The sequence below is a fragment of the Anopheles stephensi genome, chromosome 2, assembly GCF_013141755.1.
Source record: "Anopheles stephensi strain Indian chromosome 2, UCI_ANSTEP_V1.0, whole genome shotgun sequence".
Lineage (NCBI taxonomy): Eukaryota > Metazoa > Arthropoda > Insecta > Diptera > Culicidae > Anopheles > Anopheles stephensi.
Genome location: NC_050202.1, coordinates 81,513,372 through 81,527,381, shown reverse-complemented (window position 1 = coordinate 81,527,381; position 14,010 = coordinate 81,513,372). Strand labels below are relative to the sequence as shown.

At 48.5% G+C, this 14,010-nt stretch overlaps 2 protein-coding genes across 6 annotated transcripts; one reads left to right on the top strand and one right to left on the bottom strand.

Moving 5' to 3' along the window:
• Positions 1-6,228: 6,228 nt before the first annotated feature.
• Positions 6,229-8,743, bottom strand: LOC118505590 (myosin light chain alkali). Of its 2 annotated transcripts, XM_036041567.1 has the most exons (6): positions 8,527-8,743; positions 8,086-8,116; positions 7,696-8,004; positions 7,528-7,614; positions 7,068-7,202; positions 6,229-6,644 (listed from the first exon to the last, which is right to left on the bottom strand). In XM_036041567.1, exons 1-5 carry the CDS (start codon positions 8,527-8,529, stop codon positions 7,150-7,152), a joined length of 483 nt encoding a protein of 160 aa, XP_035897460.1. In that variant the 5' UTR covers positions 8,530-8,743; the 3' UTR covers positions 6,229-6,644; positions 7,068-7,149. The 2 variants fall into 2 exon arrangements, with proteins under 2 accessions (XP_035897460.1, XP_035897461.1); XM_036041568.1 differs by lacking the exon at positions 7,068-7,202 and having other exon boundaries at positions 8,527-8,671.
• A 295-nt stretch (positions 8,744-9,038) lies between these two features.
• LOC118505588 (trichohyalin-like) lies at positions 9,039-13,939 on the top strand. 4 transcript variants are annotated; one of them, XM_036041561.1, is made up of 4 exons: positions 9,039-9,486; positions 10,004-10,187; positions 11,596-12,358; positions 12,428-13,939. In XM_036041561.1, exons 3-4 carry the CDS (start codon positions 12,073-12,075, stop codon positions 13,834-13,836), a joined length of 1,695 nt encoding a protein of 564 aa, XP_035897454.1. In that variant the 5' UTR covers positions 9,039-9,486; positions 10,004-10,187; positions 11,596-12,072; the 3' UTR covers positions 13,837-13,939. The 4 variants fall into 4 exon arrangements, with proteins under 4 accessions (XP_035897454.1, XP_035897455.1, XP_035897457.1 ...); XM_036041562.1 differs by lacking the exons at positions 9,039-9,486; positions 10,004-10,187 and adding an exon at positions 10,882-11,021; XM_036041564.1 differs by lacking the exons at positions 9,039-9,486; positions 10,004-10,187 and adding an exon at positions 10,946-11,004.
• Positions 13,940-14,010: the final 71 nt, after the last annotated feature.

Below are 14,010 nucleotides of genomic sequence, written 5' to 3'. Positions count from 1 at the left end.
TATCTCCACACCACCGCATACGGACAGAGGATAGATTTGATCATTACACTATATCCAATTGCGTGGTGTCAATCAAACAAGGAAATTCGTCTGAGTTCTCTTATATACTGTCTTCTTTATAGAATATAAATTTACCATCATCATTAAGAAGGTATTACTAACGAATATTACATATACTCCTGATATTCCTGTACTTTAGAGTATATTAAATTTATAAATAATCCTGCAATCTTGCAATCGTATTAAAAGTTTTATGATGTACATTAGATTCGATCTCCCGACATGCAGTGTGCCTCAACTAACGCTAACAAAGGATGCCACGACACAAGCATAGCATACGAGGCGATAAAAGCGTGTTTTGTTTCCTGCGATCCGTAAGCGTCGTGTTTCACGTTACCTTACAAGCTCTTTTTGTGTTTCATTCCATACTCGTAAAGGAATGTCTTCCGATGAAAACCGACCAGATTTTCACTACAAGTAGCCAAACACCGGAAATAGTCAACCATTAGCTATCGCTAAATTCATCAAAACACGCTTATTACACCACAACCGCCACCCATCTGGCATTACTGGCTGCGCTTTAACGCTTCCATTTTAAACCTCCCCTCCCCCCATCCCTTTGCGTTCCCTCGCAACATTACCCTCTTCCCGCAACCGCCGTCCCCCAAACAACGAGAAACTGTGTCAAAAGTGGCGCAAAGAGACCCGTTACCCGTATCGCATCCTGTGAGGTGGATCCACCTGTCGTGACCGACGCTTATGCCACTGATCGATTATTTTTCGCTAGCAACATAATTGGTGGCATACGTGCATATTGTTACAGTTTTCGCTCTTTCGCCGAGTGAAGAATCACGGGTGTTTCCCCCCCCCCCCCCCCAACCAGTTTTTTGTTCTGCTATTCCCAAAAAGGAGGGGGACCGCTTCATGCGGGACAACAGATAGTGAATGACTGCGCCCAGATACTTTCGGGGGTTCGGTCACGCAATGAAGTTTACTGTTACGGGTTTGGGTAGCTTTCATGATTTGAAAGAATGCCAACTCTGTTTTGGGGTCCAATTTTAGTACGGTAATGACTGGGCGACTTTCGGAGGAGATTTATTTGCATTTAGACAAATGGCGGACAAATTAGCGTCAAAAGGCAAAAGTTATCTGAAAGGCAATAATTGGTTAATGGTGGTGCATGACGAAAAAAAAACAAACGGAGTCGATTTTCGTCATTGGAACATCCTTTCTCTTGCAAATGGGCCGGGGAAAATGAACGAACACATACCTGAAAAGAAAGAAGCGAGAGAAAAAAAATCCTGATCAGTTCCTTGTGCTAGATCTCAACAAGTTATTACAAAAAGGCCGTTAAAAATAGACAATTTTTCTCCCACTTTGCGCTCTATTCTGCTTATGTGTGCTAGGCCTAAAACAGGCTTCGAAATCGATTAAACTAATGAGTGAAGCTCTATCGCCAGCTTACGATCAAGACCACGCCTTATCTGTACACCGGTGCACCAGAGCACCGGGCGGCGAAAAGGCTGGTGGACGCACTACGCGGAAGCAGTTGACGGCACGCGAAATAAATCGATGTCGATGGGCTATTTCTGTGTTATGTTGCCCACCGTGAGTCTGTTTCGGCTGGCAACATTCCCGCACAGGCATCTGCCACTTTCACTTAGAACCGAGAGCGGTCCTGCTACGGTGGAACGATAGCAGCGTAGTTGACAATCGATAACCGAAATCACTGTCCCGGCCAGTAATCGGTGGAGGAAACCTTTCCAGTAGCCAATACTTAAACACCAATTACATCATGAACGGGTAGTTCGGGGCCGGACCAGGCATTACGGCAGTGGGTTGGGTGGAAGCTAGTCTAATTAAATTAACCACTTGTTGGACACGAACTGCCGAGTGACCTCACGGTGATGTGAGCACACCACTTCTCTTCACCAAAAATACCATCCACTAAACAGGCCCCAAAACATACCTCACTGCTGACCAGCGTATGGGAATGGTCACACAACAGTGTCTTTAATTTCTGGAACCTCACGGACAACACACGACACCGTTACTGACAGCACGGGGCAAACTAGTCACCAGTGCCCGAAACCATCTACGCGTGCCGTCGCGTTTTGCGGGCCACGTAGAATCCATGTCCGGTTTCTACTTTCCACCTGCGCTGCGTGGCTCATTCTTTGCCCTCCCCCCCCTTTTTTGCCATCGGCAGAACGTGCCGGATTGTCTTCTCTTTTGCACCTCGTGCTTCTCGCACGCAGAAACGTTAATCCTTGCCCCAGGGCTCATCCCTTTCGGGCGTGCGGATAGTAAAGGAAGCGCAAGCGGTGTATTGCCAAATGGGAAACTTGGTTGTTTTAAGGTGGTCGTCTCTCTGCTACCGACCGGGGACCAGGTCGGGGCGGGGCGATGTTTCCACGCGCCTGAAACGAAATCAATATGTTGCTGTCCTGTTCCCCGTTGCCGTTGGGAGAAAGGATACGGTGGTGTGGTTTAGATTTCAGATTCGGCCAGGCTGCCTACCTAGGATCTTAGGGTTATGAGCGACTACGTATACCTTGGGGGATAGAACCGGGCAAGGAGGCAGACATAAACGGGTTGCCCTCCCTCGTCATTAGAATGCATAGCTATCCGACCTGGCACAAAGGCGCGAGGCTCCCAATCGGCTTTGGCCAGTAGCCTAGCAACGTCACCGTTGTTTTCGGCTATAAACTACGGTTTAGTGTCATTAACAAGGAAGTTCATTCACCAAACATGAGGCTCAGTCGCGTGCCACGCTACCAAACACCACACCACGGCCTGTGAGCGTCAAAGTGTTATCCGTGAGCAAAACTCGTTCTAAAATCTAGCACAGCAGCAACAGAACCTGCTGTGTGCACTCTGTTACGGCTGGAGGTAGCGAACTCTAGCGTGTGCGGTAAACTCATTTAAAGTCAACTCCGGTCAAAACAGACGGCAAATAGTATCGTGGGTGCTTTCCGCTATCAACCGGGATAAGCGGAGCGACGACCATATGGGCACCGCAATGATCATCGCTGATCGCGGCTATGGTCGAGGTCACCCTTTCGCCTGTCCAAATCTCGCATAATCAGCACATTTAATCAATCCGCTACAAGTATGCGCGAGCCCGGTACCGGCAAGTGCCGTTTAGCAGCATATTACAGTGTCGGAAGAAACTATTGCACTCTTGCGCTCTGTGTACACTAACCTAATATACGAAGCATAGGTCAATGTGACAGATGCGTGTTTTGAGTGTTGTTGTTGATCTGTCAAATTTTTGACAGCATCTTTGTTTACTGTTTGATTTACTGTTTTAGTTCACTTTGTCAACGTTAGAAAAAAGAAATTAATATGTCAGGATAGGAAAGAGCATTATACCTGTATTATGACGCTGTAAGCTCGCAGCATCCGGCAGAGGCGCTGCTGCTGCTGCTGCTTTGTTCTCACTTGCCGTCGCCATGGTGCTTGGAGAAGATTGCTCTCCCGTACAACTGCAAACTCTCACTCTCACTCTCACTCTCACTCTCTCTTTTTCTCACTTCTCAACAGCTTCTTCCTGTGAGATGCTGTGAGGGAACGGAGGATGTTGTGTTTGCTTCTATCCCGATGGAGACGCACGGTACGTCTCGGTGGCTGTCGTCGTTGTCTGCCCTGTTTGCTGACAACTTTTTGTTGTTGTTTTCGCGCTGTGGTGTCTTCCTTGACGCCGATTCGATCGACCGAAAACCGCCCGTTTGGTGAGAGCGCGGGCTCTACAGAGAACACTCTAGAATCACAATTGACAATACGTTTTCGACTTGCAGGCGCACACACACACACACAGGCACACGTGCACACGAGCGGCCGTATCCTGTTATTTATTTATTTTCTTTTTAACCTACACCCTTGCTATTGTGCTTTTTGTGGTGTGCTGTATTTGCACTGCCGTTTCACATTTACCAGCAACCTTTTCGCTTGTTTGCTTTTTTTTCTTCCTAGTGTCGGTGTCGATTGTAACCGAGAACTATTTTTAAATTGGCCGCTTTCGTATTGGCGATGGCGACCACTAGGGCACTGTCACACTAGGGCACCACTTTGTGAGGGAGTGTGTGAGTACGTATGGTGGTATTATTTTTCTCTTGTACAATTCTTTTTTCTTCTTTATTCTATCCCCTATCTGCGACGCCCTAATCAACCAGCGTCATCCGAGTCCGCGTATCCAAAGGGTATAACACGTATGGCGCGTTTAATATTTCACCCCACTAGCAACTGGCACTGTAAACTTCACTCCAAAGCAACCGCCGTATTACTGCGCTGACCGTCGGGGACAGGGTCGCCCGAGCTCGAAGATTCGAAATGCAAAACGTAAATGGCAAACCCCAACTGATACAGCATCCACCGCCAAGGGTGACCGTCGGGTGCGTCTGTATTTGGGGAGACGTTGTTTGGGACTTTGCGTTTACGATACGCGAGCGTCCTACCCCACACAGAGGACAAATTTCAAACCGCAACGGGCAAAAAGGGTACACTCACACACGCGATTGCTTTGGGGATTTGTTTTTCCGCCTTGGGTGGTAAGACAAGCTGCAGGATCACTTAACGGGAACCACTTGATTGGAACGGTGGCTTTGTGTGCCGACTGCTGGCCTGCTGGCTTGACAGACCGTCTGTCTGGGGAGCGCGAGAGAGTAAGCTGCCGTACTGGAAAGTGTTTAGGGCTTGCCCGATAAGACCACTGAAGAGCGAGTGATAAAACGTTGATGTGAGCAGCCAGTTGGACGGATGCCCGACAGGTACGCATGCGCCGTCGCGGGAAATGGTCCTCCGGTGGTCCTCTCGTGTTTTGTGAGATGCAGCAAGCAAGTGTCGACCGTTTCTCACTGTGGGTGCTTCTCACTAGGTGAAGCGCATATTCTAATGAAACTCATTATCGCCTTATGGAAATTAATTTAATGCGCCATTTTTAATAATGTGGACTTTGGACATGGTGTTTTTAGAAATTTTGAACATTTTGTATATTTATTAGAAGGTTGTTAAACGTGGATTGCTTTGTGGTTTGTTATTAAATTTAATTTAAACTTTTCTTTGACTGCTATGTTCTTAAATATTTTTTTAAGTTCAAGAAAAAAAAATAAGGCGTCGAAAAAAATTTAACAAGTTTATGGATAAATTTTACACATTTCAAAAAAGCTTGTAAAGCAAGACGTTCGTTACAAAACAAAATATAAAAAATCCTGTACGCTTGAAGCGTTTTCCTTTTTTGAAGTGTTCCTAAAAGGAATTGGACCGTTTTATTGAGATTGTTTATGAACATTACCATGCTTATTGCATTGTGTAGTAAATCGAGTAAAACCACACACATGATAATCGCTTTTGCTGGCAGAACATGAAATGTATATGAATTATCGTCTTTTGAAGGGTGAAGGGTTAAAATCCAACGTACTTTTGCCGATGCTTTTTGTACCGACCAATAGATGGCGCCAGTGTTTACGGATGAAAACGCTTAAAAATGAAGCTCTACGGAAATTGTTGCTTCTGTGCAAGCTTTTGGCTTTCGCTTCAGCAAGTACAGACAGATTTGTTTTAATCTTGAATGTTTTTTTGTTTGCTTGTAATTAAATAGCGATGGTAATGACTTATTATTATCTAAACTAGAGCCCTACTTTTAATTGAAGAACGGATCTGATTTGGTACCAGGTGCTGCATGTTTTGAAGGAATAATTTAGCAGCAGTATATAGAAATGATAAGATAAAACAAAATTTTAGTTCATAATCAAAAAAATAGTGATTTGAATTAAAAAAAAGTTCCCTTATTCTGACGCTGAGACGCCAAGAGCGTTATAAAACCAATCAATCGTCTGCAGATAACATATAAAAAGACGTTCATATGTATGATTCTTAGAAATTGCTACTCTTTTATGATTTTAATATCTCCCTAAAAAACCTTTAAAAATATTAAAGAAGAGAGAAAAGCAAAGATTTAGTTTGAAGTAAGTTGCTCAAATTATTTTCATGAGGCTGAGAATTGGCTGATTTAGACACTCTATAATTTTTGATCGATTTTTAAATATCCTTAACAAGATATCATCTAGCAATACGGCCAGACGGTCCTTGATGAATACAGAAAAACATGATATCGTCTACAGATCTGTAACTTTCGGACCAAAACCCCCAAACGCATCCCATCCCCATCCACCCATCCACCCATCCATCCATCCATCCACCGACCGCCCAAAGCAGACACCACCGCGATGACCTCTTTATGTAGAAATTTATTTAAATCTTAACAGAAAAATAGTAATAACCGCTTCCGTATGTTTCCGATCTTGTTGTAACACGGTAAATTCGTTTTCCTTGTTTGCTTGCATACGCATGCTGCTTGATTGTGTTTGCATTTGCTTTTAGTTGCATCTCTTTTTTTTTGTTTGTTCTTCTTCTCTCTTCTGGTTTCACTTTGCTGCTGCTGTTGACCTCAACTGGAAATAAAACTCAGTGTTTGCTGATGTTCGCAGATGTGTTGCTGATGTTTGTCAAATTCGCCAGGTTGTTTCCATCGTTGCTGTCTCTGTCTTGTTTCCGATAGTGAAGATGTTGTTCTCTCATTTGATATTTTGTATTATATAAATAGCTCGATTACGGTGCGTGGTCACACAATCTCTGAAGAAATGCTGAAAATAGCAACCAAGACGAGGGGGTGGAGGGAGAAAGAAAAACCCCGGGCAAAGGGGAAGAGAGAGAGAGAGAGAGTTGTTATTCGTTTGCGTGAACACAGCCGTAGGCTTTTGCGTGCGCACAGTTGATCGCACGCGGCGCATGAGCATAAGCGATTGCGTAAGGTGGAAGAATCAGGCCTTGCTGCCCGGCCCCATTTTTGGCAACCTGCAAACACCCTTCGGCATATCCCACGCAAATGCCGGGGGTGGAATGCGCGATCGTAGCGGGGGGGGGGGGGGTGTAGCCGGCGCAGAAGTTGGAAAGGATGCAAAGGGGAAGAGGAGTCGGAGTTCTAGCACGTAACAAAATTAGCACCGGGGATGTTGCTGGTAGTGGCAAGCGGCAAAGCGAACTGTTGGTGTGCAACGGATACTTACGAATACTCTTTTGTGTGTGTTTGCTTGTATGATGACATTAGGTGGAGACTTTGAAAAGTACACAATTGAGTTAGTGATGAATTTACTTAACGTGGTCAATGACAACCATGTTATCCATCATCTTCTTGAGGAACGCTGTTGGTCGCCAAGCATCGACCCCGGTCCAGTCCCCGCAGACATGCGACCATTGGTAAGGAGTTTCGAGGTTTAGCACAACAAACACACAGATATATGGGCGATGTGACGTTTAGGTACGAGGATCGTGAGGAACACGGGGAGTACACAAGAGATATACGGTTCACATAGTTCCAGTACGGAGGAATGCGCATGTAAAGACATAGAAGGTTGTAATTAGCACAGTTACCGGGTTCAACAGAGATCCCTTACATGGTGTCCACACCAGGACACTGGGATTGGTTCTGCTTTCCCTACGTTTCTCGCCCCAAACAAGGATACTTACGTCCGTATGGGATGTTGCCGTCATCATCCTCAGGGTCCATGCAGTCCTTGAAGACGTTCTCCAGCTCCATATCGTCCAGTTTCTCACCTGCAAGCAAACGGGGCAAACACGTTCGGGGAAATGTATGGTTAGCGGGGAATCATCGCCACCTTCCACTGCGCCACCTACCGAGAGCCGTTAAGCTGTGCTGCAGTTCTGCCAGAAGCATGGTGCCGTCCTCATTTTTGTCGTACAGCTTCAGACACTCCAGGAAGTCCTCGTAGCAGCCCTGCTCCTTCTCCTTCTTGACCTGGGAGAAGATTGGCAGGAATTCGTCGAACTTGACCTTCTTCTCGCCACGCTTCTGGGTGCCGCCCATCTTGCCGATCAGGTCAAGCGTTGGGTTCAGGTTCAGGGCGCGGAGAGCGTTGCCAAGGTCCACGGCATCCATCTGGCCGGAACCTTCCCAATCGTAGACGGAGAAGACAAACTGTGCCTCTGTAAGATGTCGGGTATGGGGGTCACATTAGCAAACGCACGCACGTCACCGAATTTCCTAGCGCACACCGAACTACTCACTCTCAATTTCAACATCCTTCAGATCGTGGGCCTGAGATCGGGGTTGTCGGAATCGTCGTCAGATATTTGCCGCAGCAAGCATACCGCATACCGGACCCGAAGAAGAAATGGAAAAAAAGTATCCCCGAGAAGACGGAGACGGAAAGAAAAACCCTCGTTAACAAACTTCATTCATGCTTCCTGAACAACTCGGCCGCCATCTTCTGGCAGCGACTTCCATATAAGGTCACAACGTTCGGGAATGCCTAATGCTCGCCCAACTCTTCTTCGCTTTCGCCGTTTGTTCGCCGTTCAAACTTTTCTTGCACACCGGTTAACTGTAACTTTACTTTAATTGTCGCATCGGCGTTATCACTTATCGGCAAACACTGAACATATCAGCTTCTTGGCTTGGACGTGCGCTGCGAATCCTCTAACGCCCTTGGGCACGGCAGAACTCACCATTTTGTGATCTTGTGTAGCTCGCGGACCGACTCGGACTCAACTGCGTACTATTTCAAACCACTGTTCACAGAGCACTGAAGTGATCACATTCACGAATTATATTTAGCATTCACAGGTTTGCGACGGTCCGCCGGTAGACCCGCGATCGGTCCACTTTTCGCCGACGGAGCATCATCGCGCCGTCGGGACATGCGCCTTTCGGGCTGGTCGCCCGTCTCTGGCTCATCCCAGCCATCTTCCCTCCTGCGCCGGGTTGTACTGGTGCTGTGGTCAGAGCGGCCTGTCCCAACGGCATATTAGGCAGCGTTACGTCCTCCCTTGCACCGCTCGGTCTGCACTTCGGGGCTGTCTTCTTTCGGCTCCCGTGGGGCTGCTTAAGCGAGCTATCTTGCTCTGTCGTTTAGTAATTTTGTTGAAAAATTTTCATATTTAGTACACGATCGTGCGCGCATTCGTTCCAGCATGCGCACACATCCCTAGCTCCGTCCTGCTCTAACGCTTCCGCCGTACCCGGTTCGAGCGTGCATCTAAGCACTTGCCGAACCGTTTGCGTTGCTGCTCGTGGTCTATTTTTGAATCCCGAACGCAAACTGTGCCGCCAGTGGCAGAACTCATTACATAGGCAGAACTAGCCTTTGCTGTGCTTCGATGGCAAAACGGCAGCAGCAGCAGCACCACCACCTGTATCCTTGCTCCCTTTTGCCATTCCATTCCCGAACGGACTGTTCTGGATCTAAGACGATCGCGGTGTAAGCGACCAGCGACTATTTTTAAGGAGAGTCTGTGGTAAAACACTGGCGCTCTGCGTTGGGTGGTTGGCGAACGATCGCATCCTTGGTATCGGACGGGCCATCGTTCGATGTTGTTGGGCCATCTGCCCGGAATGAAGGATGATGATTGGTTGCATAGGAATTTACGCCGATCGCCGTACCTCCAAAGTGCAGCATCTGAATAGGGGTAAGAGCGATCTTTGATGTATACAATTTAATATTTTGCCCCGAAGTTCGTTAAGAATTCTAGCTTAATATAAGCTAAACAGATTGAAAAGCTAGTCAGGAGAAAAAAAAACAACAAAATATGGAATGGTATGTGGCCTTGGTCAGTCGGTTGGTTGGGCTTAAAAAACCTCACCGCGTCGCTCAAACTGGCGAATAACGTAAACAAGTCGCTCGTGTTTCTTTTTTTTTCTCGAGTCAAGTCACGCAGGCGTTACGCGGCCTCTATTACGAGGAATTCTAACCTGTTATTTCCAATTAAAAATCTCATTGTTTAAACCTTTTCTTCAATATTTTAAGTTCTCTCTTACAAGAGTTCTACGTTGCTTCATTCTATCCCCCGAATCGTCGCACGAGCGATAAAACCAATCGCTTCTAATGCGCTTCGGGACAGTATATTTAGAACGCATCGTGCAAAAGCCTGCCATACGGTCAGCTGTAATTTAATTAATGTCCCTTTTTTGCATGCGTCTGGACAGCTTGCAGTTGCAGCCTGCTGAACGCCATAATTGCCATCAATGAGGAACAACAAGCGTGCAGACCGATGATGATGCAAAAATAAATGGTGCTGCATTAATAACGACGATGTGGCTGCATTAGTGTGGTGCTTGTCTCGCATCCAAGCACGATGATGTATGGCAAAGGAATTAAATCACACTGAAGGTAATAAAATGTTGACTGGACATACCAACCACCCTATAGTGGGTATTGCGCTCTCGCTCGCTCGCACCGTTCGCATGCCGTAGTAGCACGTAGACCATCGGAAGACCATCCACCTGTAGGATGTAATAATGGTATGTTGTGGCGTGGTGGTATGCCCCTTCAACGCAACACCCAACCCCGGACGGTAGCGAAAGGGCACCACCGTCGTCACCAAACGTCAAAACCTGCCGCAAGCCCCGTTCGTGTACCGCAGCATCTCAAACCCGGGGTTTTGATTTCGGCATATTCTGAAGCATCTCTCGCAACACCCCTCGCCGCTCCTCTCCTCTACCACTCCCCCCCCTCTTCCTCCCTCCTGACCCACCCCACCACCTACACAGAACGCACCCACACCCGGTGTCGGAATGTACGAAAATAATACCTCCGTGATTCACCGTCCCTAGCGTGCCTAGCGTGCGCGTTAGTGTTTGTGTCTGCCCAAAACGGTGAGCAAAGCTGAGGCGTAAAATTGCGTAGCACAGATTCTATAAATACGGACAACGCAACGCCCCGCACACACAGGGCAGAGCCGGTCGAAAAAATGGAGGTCGTCGCACACCGGCAGTCTTTAGACGGTGACCCCTTCCTACCACCCCCCCATACGGAACGGATTGGGAAAAAGATTGAAAGAAAGTGAGCACTACACACACACACACAGCACACCACCAGCACGGCCACGAACGATAAGCGCGGCGAACTAGAAATAGAGGTGTAGTGACGGGAACCACCACCGGCGTTACAGCAGGATATGGGCGACGTGGCAGCTCAGCAGCAGCAGGTTTCTTATCAGCATCAGTAAGAAGATAGGGCTGACTGACGTCCGTAACCGACGTCCGACCGACCCCCTGGTAGTCGGCACGTCCCAGATTGGCGACACAGTTAGGTCCGCAACCTAAATTATCGATTGTGTGTGTGTGTGTGTGCGTGCTTTTTAACGACACTTACTTTGTGTTGTTCCCGTAAGAAATCCCCAAAAAGGAAAGGGGAGAGCGACCGTTGCTTATGAATGCTGAAAAGTTATGCACTTTGTAAGAGAATTGATATTGTATCAACTCACGCCAGAGCTCGTACGGGTTGATTTAGTCCTATGTTGAAGCAAATGAAACAGAATATTACAATGAATTGCTTCGTTGAACGTACCAGAGACCTACGACAGACCATAAACCTCAAGACATGTTACATATGCCACAGGACTAATTAGCTAGATACGCGATGTTCTTATCAACTGCAGCGTTTCAGTCAACAGTCAAGTAATGCTTCAGTGAATTTACCATTTTGAAGCTACTTAAGAGCTTCGTTTCGTCAGAGAATAATATTTAATAATACATTTTGCTATTTATTGGCTGCCTTTCCTCTACCTATTCAACAGGAAAAGGCAAAACATTCAAATCCATCTTTAACCTCCAGCAGAGACAAGGTTAAAAAGATCCCCGCTTGTGCAAGCAACAGTATGCGACTCGAGCGACCAATTTCATTACCAAACAAACACGCCAATCGATACCTGCATATGCAGAGTAGATCGAGGCAAATAGAATAAACCTGCTAGCGAAGCGGCGTCAAATTGACAAATCATGCACCAGCAGCTGCAACAATATGCACAGCACGCTCAATTTTTGTTGCTGTCCATCATGCCTCCCGTCCGTAGTGTGGAACGGATTTCGGAGCTGCCTTCAACTGGGAAGGGTTCCAGCATTTGCCGCTTGCACCCCAGCAACACCGGCATGGCAACGTGGCGCTCGTGTCCATTGGTAACCTGTTTACCGTGCCAAATCGCACGGTCGCACCCGTAATCGCACCCCGACTGTCGACCATCCAGTACGGTGCGGACCGACCGGTGAGGACGACGATGATAAAGGAACTGTACCAGCAGACCGAACCAAAGTCGCACCGTCCGAGCTACGCTAACAAGGCGGTCATTCTGAGCAGCGCCAAGTGGGAGCAAATGTGGAAGAAGGTCACCAATCCGGCCGACAAGGAAACGGAGGTGCTGTGCCAGCAGGAGCGCGAGTTTCGTGAGTATCTGAAGAATGGTTCCAAAAAGATGACCAGCACGTGGGAAAACACGGTGCAGAACATCCGCGACAAGAAGGAGGCGGAACGGTTGCGGCGTGATAAGGCCAAGGTGGAGGAAGGTAGGAGGAGGTGGAGGAGATCCTGGCTCGGTGCGGATTCTTACTGAGCGATCCTTTCGTTGTTCACAGATCAGCGTCACTATCGTGAGTTGAAGGCAGCGGACGAGATAAAGCGCCGGGAGCTCATCCAGAAGGCGGAAGACCTCATCCAGAAGGACAAGGTGGGACCGCGCGTGCTGGAGAGTGCGTCCAAGTTCTGTGAGGTGCTGAAGGGTCGCGAGATGCAGCGTCAGTTTCGGCTGGAGCAGGAACAGATACAGCAGCTGCGCAAACAGTCCATCGACACGCAGACCCTGTCCCAGGCAAACCATTGGCTAAAGTCGCACGGCGATCGTCTGCTCGAGGATCGGCAACGGTTCGACAACTACAAGCGCGAGCTGAAGGAAACGATGATCCGCAACCAGCAGCTGCAGCGTCAGCGCAAGCAAGATCTGATCGCCGAGGAGCAACAAAGTCTGGAGGTGATCGAGAGCGAGATGCGCCGTTACCAGGAGCGCGAACGGAAGGCACTGGAGGAAAGCAAAGAGATGCGGCGCATGAACGCGCTGGAAGCGATCCGGATGGCTGAAGACAGACGAACGCGCTTACGGCGCGAGTCCGAAATTGAGGACGCCTTGCTGCAGATCTACTGTGACGGGCAGCAGAATATAGCGAACTTCAAGCAGGGCATACACGCGAACAAACATCGGTTCCGGGACAATTCGCATCAGCTCACGGACGCCATCGAACGGCAGAGGGCCGCACTGGCCCAGGAGGAACGTAATCAGGCTCGAGCTGCGGAAGAGAAGGAACGCATCGCCACGATCAAGGAACGCGAACAGACGGAGCAGCAGAAGCAGCTGAAGGCGGCCCGCATGCAGGCCCATCTGGACGAGATCGAGTGGCAACGGCAACGGGAGGCCGAAGAGGCGGTCCTCACACGGCGCGAGTACGAGGAGCGGCTGCGCAACATCGACGTAACGTTCGGGTTCGATCGCCACAAGGTGACGGACAAAACGAACAAAACGTACGCCCAGCGCAAGCTGCTGCTCGGCCAGATGGTGGAGAAGGAGGTGCGCGAACGTCGGGAAGCGGACACAACGGCCGAATTGCGGTACGCTCGAGAGCACGCCGACAAGGAGAACCGACACTTCCTGCAGTACGCCCAGGATCTCATTAGCGATGCGAAGGTGAAGGGACGTCCGATTCTGCCACTGCTCAAAACGGTACAGAGCTACAAGCGGGAGCACTTCCACGACTTCAAGGATGCGGACGTAGTGCCACAGCACCTGCTGTCGCGTGTACCGATCAACAATAAGCTGATGGAGCAGGGTTTGCTGGATGCGATGCCGACCCGCCAGAAAGCGCTCGTGCTGCCGAAACGGATGCCGCCGAAAGCGCTCGAAGCGCTGGTGAAGGACGAACAGACGGGCGATAAAAATAGTACACCGACGGTCGATTCCAAAACGGTCGCCGAAGACTCGAAACCGACCATATAAACGTATATGCTCCAGTGGTAGCGTTCATCATTCCCGTTTGCTTCTGCTTGTAATAAACTGCCACGCACGAACTTGCTCGGAAGCGTTTTTGCACAATTTTGAACGGAGCTGGTGTCAATTAAATGGTGTCACTGGTGATTGACAGTGATGCATATCACAACTACACACACTTTA